General features: G+C 54.2%; 1 protein-coding gene across 2 annotated transcripts; it reads left to right on the top strand.

Moving 5' to 3' along the window:
• The first annotated feature begins 3,033 nt into the window (after positions 1-3,033).
• Positions 3,034-14,749, top strand: IL23R (interleukin 23 receptor). Of its 2 annotated transcripts, none has more exons than XM_071749879.1 (15): positions 3,034-3,119; positions 4,537-4,619; positions 4,867-5,157; positions 5,397-5,520; positions 6,399-6,592; positions 6,715-6,860; positions 7,712-7,871; positions 8,518-8,600; positions 9,170-9,389; positions 10,668-10,868; positions 11,819-11,899; positions 12,393-12,443; positions 12,810-12,906; positions 13,634-13,724; positions 14,139-14,749. In XM_071749879.1, the coding sequence occupies exons 2-15, from the start codon at positions 4,562-4,564 to the stop codon at positions 14,709-14,711; spliced, it is 2,370 nt and encodes a 789-aa protein (XP_071605980.1). In that variant the 5' UTR covers positions 3,034-3,119; positions 4,537-4,561; the 3' UTR covers positions 14,712-14,749. The 2 variants fall into 2 exon arrangements, with proteins under 2 accessions (XP_071605980.1, XP_071605979.1); XM_071749878.1 differs by having other exon boundaries at positions 11,816-11,899.
• The last annotated feature ends 4,200 nt before the right edge of the window (positions 14,750-18,949 follow it).

Here is an 18,949-nt window from a genome sequence, read left to right as displayed (position 1 = left end):
GGGGGTCGGGGGGAGAACTGAACTTGGGGAGCGCAGAGGGGTCGGGGGGGCACTGCATGGGGGGAGCAGACGGGGATCGGGGGGAAGGAAAGCGGGGGGATCAGACAGGGATCGGGGGGCACTGGGCAGGGGGATCACGGGGGGGCACTGCGAGGGGGAATCGCACGGGGGTCTGGAGGGTCGGACAGGGCTGGGATAGGGGGCACTGAACGGGGGGGGTCTCAGAGGGCTGGGATGGGGGGCACTGAACGGGGGGGATCTCAAAGGGCTGGAATAGGGGGCACAGAACGGCGGGGTCTCACAGGGCTGGGATGGGGGGCATTGCACGGGCAGGGGTCGGGTATGGGGGGAACTGTTGAGGGGGCTGGGATGGGGAGCAGGAGGGGAACAGCATAAGGGGCAGGTATGGGGTGCATGGCACGGGGGGATTGCAGAGGGGTCGGGTATGGGGGGGCACAGCATGGGGTGGTCTCACGGGGGGAGCATAAGGGGGGCACAGCACAGGGGTCCTGAATAGGGGGCAGGTCACAGGGTGAAGGCCCAGGGGGTGCTGTGCAGGGGGCTGGTGGCAGGGAGGTGGCACTGGGGGCATGGCACTGGGTCACTGCAGGGACGAGGGACATGTGCTCTGAACATACTGCAGCACGTGGCTTTTTTGGGGGCCGGGGGGTTCTCTCCCCACAGCAGAGGTGGAGTGGGGGGCAAAGCCCCATTGCTGTCACCGGCTGTCACAGCAGGGCACGGGGGTAGCACCCTGCGGGGGGGTTGTCCTCGGGTGACCCCGGATTTTGGCACCGGGCCTCTCCCTGCCAGAGATTAAATCTTCCCCTGCCCCAGGCCATCTTCTGCCGAGTGGAAAAACCTCAAAACTCAGGCAGCTTGGAGGAAAAAAAAAACCCCCACCCTTTGGGCTGGGTGCAGGGGTTTGAGGTGTCCCCCAGCTGGGCCACCCCACCACTTTGGAGTCATTCCTGATGGGAAAAGGAGAGGCAGCTCCCAGATTTGTCACTTTCAGTGTCTGGTGGGGGAAAACATCCTCTTTTTTTGAGAGTTTTACCCCCAAATTATCCCAAGGGATAAACCCCTGCAGCCTCCAGCCCCAAAACAGGGACAGATCCCCACAAGTTCCCACTCGCCCTGCTCTTGTTGGGGAGAGCCAAACTCTTTGCCCCAGATTTCCTTTATTTCTCCTGGCCCTATCCACCTCCCTGGCTCTTAGCAAAGAGCCCCGGGGGAGAACAGGAAGGACAAACTGACTTTAAAGCCCAGGAGCCACTTTCCCGTATCTCAGGTGACCTTTGAGCCCGGCCAAAAATCACAACCAGCAAAGCTCTGTCCTTGGCATCGCCTTCCTCCTTCTCTGCCCATCCTTAGCATGGAAACTGACTCCTCCGAGGGCAGCCAGGAACCCAATCCTACCTGGATTATGGCCATTCCCAGGCCTGTCATCCCCCCAGCATTTCTGTCCCCTCCCGGTGACACTGGTGACCCCACAAGGATGAGGGACACAGCCCTGCAGCCCCCTGGGTGGGAGTGGAGTCAAATATTTGGAGCCTCTGGGGGAAACCAGTTTGGTTGGTGGCAGAAAGGGACAGGGTGAGAAGGAGATGTGCCAGTCACAGGGATGGAATGGCCATGTCCCTCGTGTCCTCTGTGTCCCCCACGTCCCCTCTGCCAAGCAGAGCCCTGGCAGTGACACAAGCACTTGGCTTTTGGCAGCAGAACCTGTTCTGACCCAACCTTTCCTTCCTGCTGAACCAAACCTCTGACTCACCACCTCTGGCCCTGGCCAGCAGCAAGCCCACCAAAGACAGCAAACATTAAATTAATCCCACTGAAAACTTAAATCTCCCTTGGCCACCCAGCCAGGTGTCCCCAGGGGACAGGGTGGAGGTGGGAGGGAGGTGGTCCCTGCCAGTGGCACTCTGCTGCCTCCAGATGTGCAGCCCTGGCTCCGGATGTGTGTCCTGGTGTCCCTGTCCCAGCTCCAGATGTGTGCCCTGGTGTCATTGCCCCAGCTCCAGATGTGTGTCCTGGTGTCCTTGTCCCTGTCCAGATGTGTGTCCTGGTGTCCTTGTCCCAGCTCCAGATGTGTGCCCTGGTGTCCCTGTCCCTGTCCAGATGTGTGCCCTGGTGTCCCTGTCCCTGTCCAGATGTGTGTCCTGGTGTCCTTGTCCCAGCTCCAGATGTGTGTCCTGGTGTCCCTGTCCCATCTCCAGATGTGTGTCCTGGTGTCCCTGTCCCTATCCAGATGTGTGTCCTGGTGTCCCTGTCCCTGTCCAGATGTGTGTCCTGGTGTCCCTGTCCCAGCTCCAGATGTGTGTCCTGGTGTCCCTGTCCCAGCTCCAGATGTGTGTGCCCCCCACACCCCCCCAAAAAAAAAAAAAAAAAAATCTTTTTGCTAGATTAACACAAATATTTTCCTTCTATAATGCCTTCAACCCCACTTCACTTCTCCCCCCCCAAAATAATACCCATGGGTGGGTCACAACCCAGAGCCCCGGGGGGTGGGGGTCTCCCTGGTGGAGGGAGGGGCTGTCTTTGTCTTACCCTGGGGGTTGCTGTAAATTCTGGTCCCTGCTGGGTGCCTGCGGTGCGGTATTTCCTGTGGTCTGATGAGGTTAACACTGTTCTTGAGGTTAACTCTTCAACCGACATGAAAAAGGAAGGAGGTTTGAGAGCTGGGCTGGGCTGGGCTGGGGAGCAGGGGGGGAGCAGCCTCCCCTCCCTCCATATCCCAGGGAGGCTGCAGCATCCCGGGATGAGCTGGGGACCAAGGCTGAATGCAACCTGGCTCCTTCAGGACTTAGGGTTAGCAGAAAAACATCATTTGGCTGATGGAGCAAATAAATAAAACCCCCAAAACCTAAAGAAACCTTGGCTGCGATCCTTAAAAATCCCTCGGGGGTGGGCTTGAATTTTCCAGGAAAGCCCGTAGCGACTTTTCAGAGCCCCCTGGGCCCCAGTTCCCCCAGCTGCTCCTTTAAGGGCTGCTGGGTTTCCCCAGGGACTGACTCAGACTGGAAACTCACTTTTTCTCGCTCCTATCTGGGTCACACTCCGCACTCGCTCCGCTCCGCGCCCGCCGGGGCCCCGCGTGTCCCCCGGGCACCGGCAAGGTAAGGACCCCCCCCTGCCCCCTGCCCACCTCCCACCCCTTATCTTAAACCACCCCAAATAACCCCAGCTCTCGTTTTTTGGCCGTTAGGGTGTAAAAAGATTTCACATGGCTGGGGCTTGCACAACCGGGGTGGCTTTTTCCTTCTGTGCTAAGGAGTGAGGACACTGCTGGGGTTTTTTTCTTTTTTTTTTTTAAAAAAAACAGGGATAAGATCAGAGAGCAACATCCCCCAGCAAAGGTCCTCCTGGCTTTGGGCTCTGCAAATGGCTGGAAATTGGGAGAAAAACCCATACGTGAGCGATGGGTGAGAGCAGGGCTGAGAGCTGGCAGCCAGGGGGATGTTTTCATCTCCTTTCATCTATCCAGGAGCTTGATTTTTTTTAATTTTTCCTTTTTGTTCTGACTTGCTGAAGTTTTGAGACCTTCAGGTTCTCCTAGTAGGGAACAGAAAGGAGCTTGAAATTTGACTCAGTTGAGAAGAAGCCCTTAAAGCAAACTAGGTCACCTCCCTCCGTGTGAGAAACACAAAAACCTGCAACTCGTCCCCTGGTTTGTCTGAAAAAAACATCATTTGGGGTGTTTTAGGTGGGCTCTGATCCCTCAGGGGAAAACTCACCAGTTCTAAGGTCAGATTTGGTACGGGGTTGTTTGAATTACTGAGTTAATGACGGTTAATTGTTTTAAATTTTTTAAATTGAATTATTTTACTAATGGGCTACCAAACCTGCATGAACATCCAGACCCTGGCAGGGACAAGGAAAGGTCTGAGGAAATTTCACGTGGCCTCTGCTCTGGGTGTCTGCTGGGACATCTTTGGTTGGGTTTCTGATGAGACCCCCCCAGGGTAAAGCTGGGTCCAGTTCTGGGGTCCCCAACACCAGAAGGACACGGAGCTGCTGGAGCTGATCCAGAGGAGGCTCCAGGGATGCTGGGAGGGCTGGAGCAGCTCTGGAGCCAGGGGGAGAGAGTTGGGGGTGTTGAGGCTGGAGAAGAGAAGGATCCCATGGGGAGACCTTAGAGCACCTTCCAGTGCCTGAAGGGGCTCCAGGAAAGCTGGGGAGGGACTTGGGATGAAGGGATGGGACAAGGGGAATGGCTTTAAAGTGAGACAGAGGAGATGGGAGGGAGAAATTCTGTGCTGTGAGGGTGCTGAGCCCCTGGGTGCCCAGGTTGCCCCCAGAAGCTGTGGCTGCCCCATCCCTGGCAGTGCTGAAGGTTGGATGGGGCTTGGAGCACCCTGGGCTGGGGGAGGTGTCCCTGACCATGGCAGGGGGGCACTGGAGCAGCTTTAAGGTCCCTTCCAACTCAACACCAGTCAGGAATCTGGTGTCCCCATGGCAGGGGCAGTCCCAGCCATGCCAGCAGCACCATGTCCAGGTGCTCACAGCTTTTCAGCTCTCAATTTCTTTCCCCAGACTATGCCATCCATGGGCAGTGGCCATGCTGGGGTCCAGCACAGCCTTGGTGCTCCATGTCCTGCTCTGCTGGGTGTCTGGAGGTGAGTGTCTGCCTGGCACAGCCCCATCAGAGTCTGCACTGCAGACTCCAGAATCCAGACTGGAATGAGTGAAATAAATGGGTGACTGCTTCCAGTCTGAGGGGATGAGTGACCTGGGCAGGGTTTCTCCTGCCAGGGGGGTTTATCCTTATCCTGAGGGGCACCAGGGCCTTACCTGCATCCCATCCAGGCACGGGCATCGTCTCCTCGGGTGGGACCCTGGCTCAGAGCCACCTTGGCCCTGCAGGTGTTGGTGTGAACATCAAGTGCTCAGGACACGTCTGGATTGAGCCCTCTGGGGTGGTGCAGATGGGCTCCAACATCTCCATCAACTGCTTCTCCACCCTGGGCTGCTCCCAGTTCTTCATCTTCCTCAACCTCAGCCAGGCTGAGGGTCCCCTGCACCCCATCAACAGCAGCACTGTGCAGCTCCAGCTCCGTGACTTCCAGATGCCTTTTGGGACCTTCACCTGCTTCACCCTCTGTCCCAACAGGGACAAACGACAGCTGGTGTGTGGCACCCAGGTCTGGGCTGGCTGTGAGTACCCCCCTGGAACAAAAAAACAGGGATTTTATCACTTCCTTGCTCTCCTGCTTGCAAAACCCCAGGCTCACTCAAGGCTTTAATCCTGCGTGGGTGGGCTTGGTGCTAGCAGCAAACGTGACATCAGATTGCAACCAAAACCAAATAATCTGATTTCTGCTAACCCAGCAGCACTGGGGGGGAGGAGGGGGAGGGAGATGATCTGGGTGCTCTGCCTGCCTTTGCCTCCACAGACCCTCCAGACCCCCCCAGGGACCTGCAGTGCAGCATCAAGGAGGGCTCAGGGACCATGGTGTGCCAGTGGGACACGGGGCAGCCAACCCACCTCCCCACCCACTACACCCTCCACCTGCACAGGTAAGGCCCAGCAGCTAAAAAATGGGGCATTGGATCTGCTAAAACCAACACTCAAGTTTGGTCTCCAGGCTGGAAAGGATGGGCAAAGTCTGGAAGAAAGGAGCAGTGGGACCCAGATGGGAAAGGGTCTGAGGAAGCTGAAGGGGACCCGCAGGAGGTTGGGGGTGGAAGGCTCACAGGTGAAGATGAGTTCTCCACATGAGCTGCTTCTAGGAGGTTAAAGACTAAAAAAATTTGATAGAACTTTAATCCCAGATGGTTTGGGTTGGGAGGGACCTTGAAAGATCATCTTGTTCCAACCCCCTGCCACTGGGAACACCTCCCACTGGAGATGATGAAGGTTGATGTGATAGGGTTACAGACACCAGTGGGGCCTGACTGCAGCTCTCAGAAGAAAAGCACCCCTCAGGCTGCCAGGTCAGTCGTGCAAGTGAGGTGAGGAAGAGGTTTTTATTTATAAGCTAAGTTCAGGCTGCCCCATTTGGAATGGGTTTGGAACCCAGCAGGAACAAGGGATGGGACAAGAGGAACTTTTGGCACAACTCAAGGGGTGCCAGGGGAGGTTTAGGTTGGAGCTGGGGAAGAATTTCTCCCTGGAAAGGGTTGTCAGGGCCTGGGGAAGTGGCAGTGCTGGGGGAAGGGTTGGACTCAATGATCCCAGAGCTCTTTCCCAACCCAACCCATTCCATGGTTCTATGGCTCTGTAACTCAGTCACCTCCCAGCAGCAAACCCACAAATGTGCTACAGAACTTGAAAAGCAGAAGGCAACAACTTTCTAGAGAGACAGTCTGGTTGTGGAGGTGTCCCTGCCCCAGTGACCCCTCACAGAGCCAGTGATGCTGAGCTGGGCTCTTCCCTGTGTTCTGCTTCTTCCCAGCCTGGGGCCGGCGGTGCTGGAGGATGCTGAGGAGGAGGAGGAGGTGAAGGAGGAGGTGAGGGTGTTCCCTGCTGGTTCCCCTGTGCTGCTGAGCTCACTGCCTGCTGGCAGCCACTACTCAGCATGGGTGGAAGCCAAAAACCCCTTGGGCACCTCTCGCTCAGCCCTTCAGCACCTTGACCTGCAGGAGCTTGGTACGTTCACCCCCCCTGCCCACCCTTCCCCCAGGAGCTGCACCTATCCCCAGGATGTCCCCCTGGGGACATGCAGCAGGGGGATGGATGGCTCACCCGGGCTGTCCTGGCTGTCCCCACAGTGGTTCCTGCCCTGCCCCAGCTCACTGGTGCCCAGACAACAGAGACGTGGCCTCCCATCACCACCATCTTCTGGAGGAGACAGACCCAGCTGGAGAATGTCACCTGTGAGGAGAGACACAGAGCAACAGACACCCCGGGGTGGCAGGTGGGATGGCCTGGGACACCCCCAAACCTCCCCCCCAAATGCAAACCCGTGAGCTGTCCCCAACAAGGGACACACCGGTCCTGGTCCTGGGACCCCAGAGGCATCAGGAGGTTTGGGTGCAGCCAATACCCACTCCTTGCTTCAGAGGCAGGGGGTGCATCCCCCCCACCTTTGGGGGGAGCCTGAAAGAGGACAGAGCCTTCCTCGTCTGCAGCAGGGATCTGGGTGGGGGGATCAAGGGCACCCTCAGGTCAGTTTGCAGGTGACCCCAAGCTTCCAGGGTAGGAAGACTGCAGAGGGACCTGGAGAGGTTGGATCCATTGGCCAAGGTCACCTTTAGGATGTTCAACAAGGCCAAGTGCCAGGTTTTGAGGGACAGGCTGAGGGGAGAGCTTCTGGCTCTCTGCAACCCCCTGAGAGGAGGTTGGAGCCAGGGGGGGTCGGGCTCTGCTCCCAAGGAACAAGGGATGGGACAAGAGGAACTTTTGGCACAACTCAAGTGGTGCCAGGGGAGGTTTAGGTTGGAGCTGGGGAAGAATTTCTCCCTGGAAAGGGTTGTCAGGGCCTGGCCCAGGCTGCCCAGGGCAGGGCTGGAGTCCCCATCATCCCTGGAGGGGTTTCAGAGCCCTGGAGATGTGGGGATGAGGGACATGGGGCAGGGGTGGCCTGGGCACTGCTGGGGGAAGGCTTGGACTCAGTGATCCCAAAGCTCTTTCCCAACCCAACCCATTCCAGGATGCTCCATGCTCAGGGAGGACCCTTCCTGTCCCCCTCCTGCAGTGACCACTCCGTGCCCCCACTCTGGATGGTGGGGGTCCCACACCCCCCCTGACACGCTGCTTCCCTTGCAGGTGGAGGTGTGGGATGGTGCAGAGCCCCAGGGAGCCCATCAGCACCAGGACCTGCAGGGTGCCACCCAGTACCTCTTCCAGGTGCGGTGCCGCCTCAGCCCTGCACACAGCCCGTGGAGCTCCTGGGGTCCCCCCTTCCTCTACACCACCCCCGAGGCAGGTGAGCTCACCTCAAGGTGTTGGTCAGCCAAGGTGTTGGGCAGTCAAGGTGTAGGTCAGTCAAGGTGTAGGTCAGTCAAGGTGTAGTTGAGCCAAGGTGTTGGTGAGCCAAGGTGTTGGTCAGTCAAGGTGTTGGTCAGCCATGGTGTAGGTCAGTCAAGGTGTAGTTGAGCCAAGGTGTTGTTCAGCCATGGTGTTGGTCAGTCAAGGTGTTGTTCAGCCAAGGTGTTGTTCAGTCAAGGTGTTCAGCCAAGGTGTTGTTCAGCCATGGCACTGTCACCCTGCCACCATCCCCAGGCTGCAGCTGGGGGCTGAGAACCTCCCCAAACTCATCTCCTGTCCTCTCCTGCCCCCCCCCCCAGCTCTTGGGGGATCTGGGGAAACTCCTGGGGTGTAGCAGGAGGTGGGGAGAGCCCCGGGGGGGCTTTGGGAGTGTGTGGTTTTCCAGCCAGGAAGGACAGGCTGACACCTCGCTCCAGGGGACCACCCCTTGCCCTCGGCCACCAGCCCAGTGGCTGCACATTCCCACAGAGGCTGCAGAGGAATGGCAGTCCCACTGGTGGGTGGCTGGGAAGCCCACGTCCTGGGTGGGGGGAGGATTCCCAGTTCTCCTCCAGACGTTCACCCCAGACACCTCCTTCCTACAGCCCCTCCTGTGGCACCTCAGGTCTGGTGGCGCCCGGGTCCCACCTTCCCCAATGGCAGCCACCAGGTGACAGTCTTGGTCAAGGTAAAGAGGCTTTGGGGTTGGTTGGGTTGGGTTGGTTGTTTTTATGTTGGGTTGGGGTTTTTTTGGGGTTTTTTTTTGGCAGCTCCCCTGAAATTGTCACCGAGAAGAGCATCTTCCAGGGGGTGGCAGCAGGCAGCATCCTTCCCGAAGGGGGAATCTTCCTCTTTAACCAGAGAGGTGGAGGGGAACAGGACAAGAGGAATTTTTGGCACAACTCAAGTGGTGCCAGGGGAGGTTTAGGTTGGAGCTGGGGAAGAATTTCTCCCTGGAAAGGGTTGTCAGGGCCTGGCCCAGGCTGCCCAGGGCAGGGCTGGAGTCCCCATCATCCCTGGAGGGATTTCAGAGCCCTGGGGATGTGGGGATGAGGGACATGGGGCAGCTTTGGCAGGGCTGGGGGAAGGGTTGGACTCAAAAAAGCTCTTTCCCAACCCAAACGATCCCACCAGGAGGCCCCAGCACATCCTCAGGGCAAACTCCCTCCACTTTTGCAGAACCCATCCCAGGGGACATCCATCCCTCAGCTGTCCCCACGGGGCTCTCCTGTCTCTCTCCTTTCTCCTGTCCCCCAGCCCCTGCACCCCCAGGATGCCCGGGGGAGGGTCCTGGGTTACAGGGTGACCACCGGGAGCTCCGGGGAGAAGCTGCTGCTGTGCCACACCTCCGGCACCCTGTGCCACGTCCTGGTGCCGCCGGGGACACGCGTGCTCCACGTCACCGCCCACAGCTCCGGGGGAGCCTCCGGCCCTGCTGCCACCATCCCCCTGGGCTGGGGGGCTGGGGGGCACCCAGGTAGGGGCTGCTCAGAGGGAACCCCCCCTTCGAGGTGGAAAAAGGGAGGTTCAGGGGAGCTGAGGAGGAAATTCCTGGCTGGGAAGATGCTGAGAGCCCGGCGCAAGCCGAGCCCTGGAGCCCTGAAGGCCACGGGAATAAGTTTAAAAATCAGTTTTTTGTGGGTGCTCCCTGCTCCCATAATTCCTCCTGGAAGGACCCTGCTGCCTCCTCGCAACCTAAAAAAGGGAGGGGGAAAGAAAAAAAAATCCTTCCTGGGCCACCCTGAGCCCCAGGGGGATGCAGTGCCCTCAGCCACACTCGGGTCTCTGGGCAGCACCAGGGAAAAGCCCCGTGGCAGGACAGGGATCCAGGGACGTGGCTGGGGAGAAACCCAGGGAAATAAAGGGGGAAAAAAGGGATCTGATCCCCCAGGATTCTCTGAATCTCCTGAGCAGCAGCAGGGAAGGCTGCAGGACAAGGAATGGCAGAGCTGGAGAGGGGCTTGGGGCATCCCTGTGAGCTCAGAGAGACTGAGAAATCCATCTATGGATGGATATATTTATATTTTAACTATATAAACTATTACTATATAAACTATAATTTAACCATACTATATGTTTAATTATACTTAATATAACTAAAATATAAATAATTATATATAAAATATTTGTATAAATTTAAATATATAAGCATATAAATTTAAATAAATATATATCAATATAAGTACATAAATAAATAATATATATTAAATAAGCGTAAGTATATATTGAATAAGTATAATTAAATACAATCTATTATGATTAAATATGTGTTAAATAAGTAATGTATAATTTATTAAATATAACTTATTAACTATAATATATTTAAAAGTATTATCACATATGCTAAATATGATCAAATATAAAATGAAATATATTTCACCATACTTATTTATTAAATATATTACTGTATTCCAAGGTATATCCAACATAAAATATAGCTGCACAACTCTATAAAATATAAGTATAGCTCCCTAATGCAGCTCCCTAGCTATGCTAATACAGAGAACACAGATTTTTAGAGCCTTTTTACCTATTTTATATATCTGCCATGTACTTCCACATCAGATACACTTTCACACAACCATCCTGTGTGTGTCCATCTCCATCCCCATCCAACCCCATCCCCTCTGTGGGATTCCCCGTTTCCCCCCATCCCATCCCCAGGCTCAGGACAGAGCCACTGTGCTCAGGTGTCCCTGGGGCCACCCCCTGGGGCCACCCCCTGGGGACAGCCCCTTTGTCCCTCTCTCTGCAGAGTTCCCAGCCCCTCTGGCTGTCCAGGTCCAAGCCAAGAACGGGAGCAGAGTTTGGGTGTCCTGGGAGCCCCCCCCACCCCAGGGCAGGGGGTCCCCACTCTGGTTCATCGTGGAGTGGGTGCCCAGCACCCCCTTTAGCCAGGAGGAGAAGTATTTCTGGAAGAAAGTCCCATCCCAGGAGACACACACAGACCTCCAAGGTGAGAGGGTGAGGGGGGGGGATTGTCCCCTCTGCTCTGGGGAGACCCCCCCGGGGTAAAGCTGGGTCCAGTTCTGGGGTCCCCACAATCAGAAGGACACGGAGCTGCTGGAGCTGATCCAGAGGAGACTCCAGGGATGCTGGGAGGGCTGGAGCAGCTCTGGAGCCAGGGGGAGAGAGTTGGGGGTGTTCAGGCTGGAGAAGAGAAGGATCCCATGGGGAGACCTTAGAGCACCTTCCAGTGCCTGAAGGGGCTCCAGGAAAGCTGGGGAGGGACTGGGGATGAAGGGATGGGATGAGGGAAATGGCTTTAAAGTGAGACAGAGGAGATGGGAGGGAGAAATTCTGTGCTGTGAGGGTGCTGAGCCCCTGGGTGCCCAGGTTGCCCCCAGAAGCTGTGGCTGCCCCATCCCTGGCAGTGCTGAAGGTTGGATGGGGCTTGGAGCCCCCTGGGCTGGGGGAGGGGTCCCTGACCATGGATGGAGGAGCTTTAAGGTCCCTTCCAACCCAAACTGTTCCATGATTCTATAGGATGGCAGGAGAGAGGTTTTGGTGCAATTCCTCAGGAGATTAGGAGGCCTAAAGACAATCTAAAAGCAGAGTTTCACTTGAAATTGAGCCCCAGCCCACTTGTTTTTGGGGTGGGGCCATGGAAAGCCCTTAGGGAGCAGGAGTGAAACCCCAGGGGACAGGAGCCATCCCACTCTGTTCCTGCTTCCCACATTCATTCTGGTGTTTACTGGGTTTGGGATGCTCCTTAACCAGTTACCTGAGCAGGGTTTTGCTCTCCCACGTGTGTTTTTGGGAACAGCTCATGCTGTGGCTTCCCCCCAGCCCAGAGCTGGGGTCCCACCATACATCTATCAACTATCACCACCCAACAGCAAGCCCAGAGCCTTCCCAGCAGCTCCCAAACACATTTTAAAGGCAAATCTCACCTTTTTCCAGCAGAGGCAGGAGCAGGAGGTCCCATGGAGGTGTCAGTCTATGCTGTTTACCCCGATGGAGTCAGCAAGCCAAGCTCTAGGCAAGGTAAGGCCAGGTGGGTGCAATGGAACCAGAAGTGTAGGGTCAGGAAACTTGACCACTGACCCAGGGAAAATGGGGCTCCAGGTAGAAAACTGATGGCTGCAGTCATGGGAAGAGAGCTTTAGGTCTGTCTGAAAGCCTTCTCTAGCCAGTGCTAACCACCCCAGGCTTCTCCAACCTGACCTTCAGCACTTCCAAGGATGGGACATTCACCTGTTCCAAATGTGGGGGGGCTGGTGGTGTCCTCAGGGGCTCCCTGACAGCCTGGGGTGCTGTCAGGGGTCAAGGGTTGGGCAACCCCAGCTCTGCTGAAATGAGTTTTCAAGGTCCTGACCCTCAGGTGTGCCCAGAGCCTGGCAGCAAAACTCCATCTGCATGGACAGAGGGAGAGCTGGGGGTCACAAGGAGGATGCTCCCACTTTGCACTAGCAATTGGCTTAGAAATATGTTAAAAGATTAAAAATGGACATTTTTTTTTTCTTTCTCTCTGCTTAAGTCCCTCCAGAGATCCTGTTCCTGGGCAGCACCCACACTGAGCTCTCCCATGGTAAGAACAGAAGAGCTCTGGCTCGCCAAGCCAGACTTTCTCCTTGGCCAGCCACGGGAATTCTAGCCTGGGATCTGCTGAGGGGGGGTTCTGGAACCAAAAGCAACCCCAACTTCAGCTGGGGAATTCCCTTTGGTGTTGCTGGGAGGCCAGGATGCCTCGAGAAGGGGTGAATGTGGTGACCCCTGGGGCTTGGGGACAGGGGGTGCTCTGGCCACACCACCACTTTGGGGTTTGCTCATTGTGCCTTTTTTGGTACCTGAGGGGCCAGGGGTGAGATGGCCATGCTGGAAAGATCTTCCCTGGGCATCCAGACCCCTGGAGCAGGGTCACTCAACGACCTTCTCCCTCCCTGTCCTTTTTCAGATGCTGACACTGCAGTTTTCCTGGGGCTGGGCACCAGTGTGCTCATCTTCTCCACTGTCTTTGTTATCCTGATGGTTAAAAAATCAGCCAGGAAAAGGTATAGCTTTCTTCCCATTTTTTTCCTTATCCCAACTCCTGCCTTTCTTCCACAATGTTTTAAAATTAACTCCAGAAAGGTTTCTTTCTCTTAGTAGGGACAGCTTCTCCCCTTGGTCATGCTGCTGCATGAGAAGACATCTCTGTGCTCTGCAGGAAGGCAGAGGCCACCAAAAAAATAAAACAAAAATCTCTCCTCTGTCAGGGCCAGGTTCAGGGGCACAGAATATATCATGGTATGGATACAAGGGGTGGAAAAATAAAGGAACAGCACAGCCACTGGGGGGAAGTTTTATCCCAGGACTTGTTACTCCCAGCTTTGCAAAATGAAAATCTCTTGCCCGTGATTTCCACACCTGCAGCAGCTCTGCCTGTAGGGAAATCAGCTTTGGCTTCTGCAGTGTTTGGTTCCAGCTGCTCCAGGCCTCCTCTGGCTCATCCACAGGGACTGGGCTTCCTCCCACCCACCCCCCAGGTTAGCATCACCTCCACATCCAGACCAGTTCTGCATCTGGGGCTGAACTGGGAGAGCTCAGAGCATTGAGGTTGAAATGGGAAGAGCTGGAGTTTGGCCAGAGGAACCCAGCTGGGGCTGCCAAGCCATCCAGCAGGGAGGGCTGAGCTTTGTCTGTGTCCTCCCACCCAGGGACAGCTTTCATCCTGCTTGAAAAAGTGACTGATAAAGTGCAGGAAACACTTTGGGGTTTCTTTCCTTCTTTTTGGTGCAGGGTCAAGGCCAGGGTTGTGTCACTCTTACCCACCTGGCTGCTGGAAGACTTCCCCCACATGGAGAAGAGCAAGGTGCTCAGGTCACTCCAGGTAAGGGTCCTGTCCCCTCCCAGGCTCTTCCCTGAGCTCCAAGCTCACTCTGGGGCTGTAAGAAACATGGGTGGGAAAAGGATTAAACTCCAAGTGGCCAGGAACAGACCCAGGACCATTCCTCAGCTGCCTTTTGGTGCACGAGAGCCCAGTTCAGCTGAGATCTTTAAACCTTCCCTCAGCACAAACTGTATTTAGTGACTCAAGCTGCCCTTCTGTGGATGCAGAAGAATGGGAACAGCTGCTCCCTGCTGTCCACCTCCCCTCTCCTTCCCAGGGGAGGGGTGGAAAGGGATGGAGACAACTCCTCGCCCCATTTCTCCCTTGGGATGCTCTGACAGTATTTCTCCCACTGATAAAATTTGATAAAATTTGTTACTACACTGATAACTTTTTTTTTTTTTTTTTCCCCAGACAAACAGTGATTTCCCAAGCAGCAGTTTCCACGAGGCCTTCCTGGACACCAGTGACCCCCCAGTTATGGAAATCCAGGAGGTGGCAGGGGAGCAGCAGGAGGTGGCCAGCAGCAGGGAGCCCAGCAGAGAGATCCCTGAGGCTGGGGAGCAGCTCAGCACCCCGACCCCCCAGCAGATCAGTGCCTACAGACCTCAGGTGGCTGGGGGGAACCCACTGGGCTACATTGCTGCCCCCATCTCCCCAGCACAGCCCCCTGCACCTGAACCAGAACCAGAACCCAGCAGCTTCTTCAGAGACTACAGCAGGCCCTTTGCCCAGCTGTGGGATGGGGAGGGAGGAGGTTCCTCCATCCCCCTGCTGGAGAAGCTCAACCTCATCCTAACCCCCAGCCCCCCCACGTTGGGCTCAGCCTGGGGGGCACGGGGGTCCCCCCTGGGGGGGCCCAGGCTGGGGGAGGTGCAGGAGCAAACATTGGTACCCGAGGAGCTGCTCTCCTGCCTGAGACCCATCCGTGGGGTGGCAGTGGATGGACAGCCCTGCTTTCCCCAAAGCCTTGGGAGAATGTTTTGAGAAAAAATGCTTAATTCTGATTAAAATAACCCCAAAGCAACAGCCATGGCACAGGCTGACCTTTGAGAGTAGGAGTGGAGCACAACTCTGACTCTCAACTTCACCCTCTGCATCCCCTACAAATCCTTCTGGCTGCCTGGAACACCTCCACCAGGAAAGCACCACTGGAAACCCTCTTCATGTTGTCACCAGCATAAAACCATAAAACCTGGATCCCTGGAGAAAAGCAAATCACAGCCAGGAGGGGTTTTTACAGGATGCAAACTGCTTCAGTGGCCATGCAGGACCCTCCTCTGGATAAATGCTTGGAGCGTTCCATCCCTGGAGCTGAGTGCCATTAAGGTGGATATAAATTATTCCATGGGTGGATAGAAAGATCCCACAGAAGGATGTAATGATCCTGTAGATGGATACTGCAATCCCATAGATAGATACAACAATCCCATAAATGGATACAACAATCCTGTATATGGATATAATGATCCCATAGATGGATATAATGATCCCATAAATGGATATAATGATCCCATAAATGGATATAATGATTCAATAAATGGATATAATGATCCCATAGATGGATATAATGATCCCATAGATGGATATAATGATCCCATAAATGGATATAATGATTCAATAAATGGATATAATGATCCCATAGATGGATATAATGATTCAATAAATGGATATAATGATCCCATAAATGGATATAATGATCCCATAGATGGATATAAGGATCCTGTAGATGGATACAATGATCCCATAGATGGATATAATGGTCCTGTAGATGGATACAATGATCCCATAGATGGATATAAGGATCCCATAGATGGATATAATGATCCCATAAATGGATACAATGATCCTGTAGATGGATATAAGGATCCAGTAGCCATCTCAGCTCTCCTGGAATCATTCTGAAGGAACAGACACTGCACCAGGAGGATTTCTGTATCATCCAGCAGCCAAAGGTCCCCACACCATGAAAGCCAACAGGATGCTGGGTTGCACCAACAAGGGCATTGCCAGCAGAGATGCAGGAGGTGTCATCCCACCTGTCAGACCACACCTGGAGTGTTGTGCTCAGGTCTGGTGCCCACCGTGCAAGGATGCAGACAGGCTGGAGAGGGGCCAGAGATGAGCCACGAGGGTGACCAGAGGAGTGGAGCAGCTGGCACATGAGGAGAGGCTGAGAAAATGGGTTTGAGAAGGGAAGAGAAGAGAAAATGGGAAGAGAAGGCTTAGGGGAGATCATCAAGTCCAACCACCTTATTGCCATGTTCCTGTACTTTAAGGGGGCTACAAAACAGATGGAGATTCCAATTGGACACAAGAGGAAAATTTTCTCCCTGAGGCCAGTCAGACCTTGGAATGGTCTCTGGGGGAAGTGTTGGATTCCCCCACATTGAAGTCTCAAGGGGGTGCTGGGACATCTCACACCAACAATAATATCAGAAGGGTTGGGTCAGATGGTCCTCGAGGTCCCTTCCAACCTGACATTCCATGGAATCCTTTCTGCATGACAGAACCACCCTCCCCTGTCCCTTCCCATGGTCACAAAGGGCAGCTCAGTGCTGACCTCCAGCCAACGCCCTGTTCAGACTCACCCACTTTATTCTCACAAAACCACTTTTTCCAGCCCCAGACCTGGAGATTGTGGCCTTTTTCCAGTCCTGCTGAGCACTCTGAGCATCTGTGCTGCTTCACTCCTGTTTGTTGCTGCCTGCTGGGTGTCCCTGAGCCTCTTGCTGTCCCCAGAGCTCTGGGGGTGGCAGGGACCTGGTGAGGTGGGGTCAGATCCTTCTTCAGCAGCAGCAAAGCCTTCCCCAGCCACAAGTGTGACTTTGACATGTTAAGCAAGCCTAAAATTAGTGACTGCTGCCTGTGCAGGAAGGAAGCTGTAAAAGAACAACCACAAACAATCAGCAGCCCCAAAGTGAGATGCAGAAGGTGTATTGTATTGGGTTTTTTTTATAGTGTGCACATCCTGGGACTCGAGCTGCCTGTGTCACCTCAGCCACACAGCCCCTGGGTGAAAATGCTTTTCTTGCCAAAAAAAAAAACCAACCCAAGGCTGAAAACCTGGTCTGACACAGAAATTCCCAGCCCTGCTGCTGCAGCCCAGGATGGATCCCTGCAAAGAGATCTGGGGCCAGAGGAGCTCAGCTCAGCTCCTACCTCTCCTCGGGTGCCAAAGCTCTTTTCTTGGGAGGAGGAGGGAAATATTTCTCCTTCACAGGGGCGTGTGGGTGCAGCTGGTAAATCAGAACTGGTTACCAGGAAAAATGGAAAGAGAAGGGCACAAATATCTGTAGGTATAGAACCACAGACTTGTTTGGGTTGGAAAGGATCTGCAAGATCATCAAGTCCAACCACAGCACTGCCAAGATTATATATATATTTTTTTTTTTTTCTTTTTCCAACAGAACTATTCTATTTTAAAATACAATATATTTCCCCCTCTCCCTCCCTTCCAACCTATCTGGACAGTGCTTGTGTCTCCCAGTTGTTTAGAAGAAGTGATGGGCTCAGCCTGGGGTTGGTCCCTGTGCCACACATCCACATCCCTGGATTCCAGGCTTCTCCTTGCCCCTGGAACACCCTTTGCATCCCACCTATTCCTTCTTTTGGTATTTAGGGCTGTGATCCAGCATCCTGGACTTGAGCAATCAAGGTCCAAGCCCAGCAGTAGGATCCTCATGTAGGCAACCCATGAACAGATGGATGGCCCAGCATTCCCAATCAAATCACAAATTTCATGTTTTATTCTCCCTCCTTCCAATATTCTGCTCCCTAATCCTTGATGCATCCTGGGGATGCTCTGGGAAGCTGCTCCTCACCCCTATTTACACCCTCAATTAAAAGGATGCTTTTTTATAGATCAGCCTCCCCCAGAATGAATTGGGCACTAAATACAAACCTGGTTGGGCAGAGGAGCAGCCCAAGAAGATGAAGCCAATAGAAATGTTTTCTGCTGCTCATGTTTATCCCCCAGATGCATCTGCCAGACTGCTCCACACCAAAAGGTTTGCTTGCTCCTGGTGGTCAGCAGATCCCTGGGGGGATTTAGTGGCAGAAAAATGCCCTGCAGAGATTAAAAACAGGTTGGAAAAGGTCGTTTCACAGAGCTAAATAACAGCAGCAGAGCCCCAGGGGTTCTGAAGACAAAAGATCAAAGCCCAGGCTGTGCCCAGAGCTGGGATACAGGAAAAAACTATTTTTTTGGGTATGGCCTTTCCACCCCTGGGCCTTCAGGAGGGTTTGTGCTTTAGGAGAGAGGCTGAGGAGTTGGTAATGGGGCAGAAGGGTCGAACCCAAGAGCTGAGACTGAAAGCAAAGCTGCATTTTGTTGGGGAGGGTGTGAGGAGTGAGGCTGTGGTTGGTGTCTCATTGGCCTTCTCCGAACACCCCAAAGCTGAGGAAAATATCCCCTGCAGGGCTGGGAGACAGGATCAAAGCCAGCAGTCAGCCCCACGAAACAGAAAACAAACTATCAAAGCCAGCTCTGCAAGATGTCAGGCTCACCAAGCCAGCCAAGGCTTTCCTTAACAGGGAGGAATTAACCTTGCCACAAAATTAGTAGGAAACCCCACCATTTTTAACCTCTTTTCGACTGCAGACAGGTTCTGGATATCCTGCAAGGTTCTTGCATGGGTTTTCAAGCCCCCAGTAAGGAACCCCAGTCCCTGCCTCCGTCACCACCTCCCCACTGGTCCCTTCCCACATTCCCTCACAATTCCTCTCTCTCAGGGTTATTTCCAGACCTCCAGCCTGACAGAACCAGAGCCTGAGTGCTTCACCTCCTGATTCCACTTTGGACTCTGAATTCCCTTTCCTCCTGGACTGTTTTTCTGCCTGGGCTCCAGCCTTCTTCCCTCAGCAGCTTCAATTCCTCGGATTCCCATTAAAATACATGGAAAAGAGGCAGCTTTGCACCATTTGAAACTTGTGACATTTTTAGATGGTTGGATTTTTTTACCTTTTGCAAAGCCAAGGGACACAATGGCTGCACAAGCCCTTCCTGGTCCTCTGTTTGGTCTTTTCTGTCCATTTTTGACCCCGGATACAGGATTTCATCCTTTGCTTCCAGAAGCTGAGCCGGAATTTTGCTTAATTATTTGCATCAATTTTATTTTCCTTGCCTACAAAGAAAATCTCAAGTTCCTCACCCTTTTCCTCACTCCAGCCTCCAGGCTCGCAGAAATCCTCCTGTTCCTGCTCCTCCCCTCTGCTGGGGGGGC

The sequence above is a fragment of the Heliangelus exortis genome, chromosome 8, assembly GCF_036169615.1.
Source record: "Heliangelus exortis chromosome 8, bHelExo1.hap1, whole genome shotgun sequence".
NCBI classification, from domain to species: Eukaryota; Metazoa; Chordata; class Aves; order Apodiformes; family Trochilidae; genus Heliangelus; species Heliangelus exortis.
The sequence above is the reverse complement of the archived record's forward strand: the minus strand, read 5'-3'. Positions and strand labels throughout refer to the sequence as shown.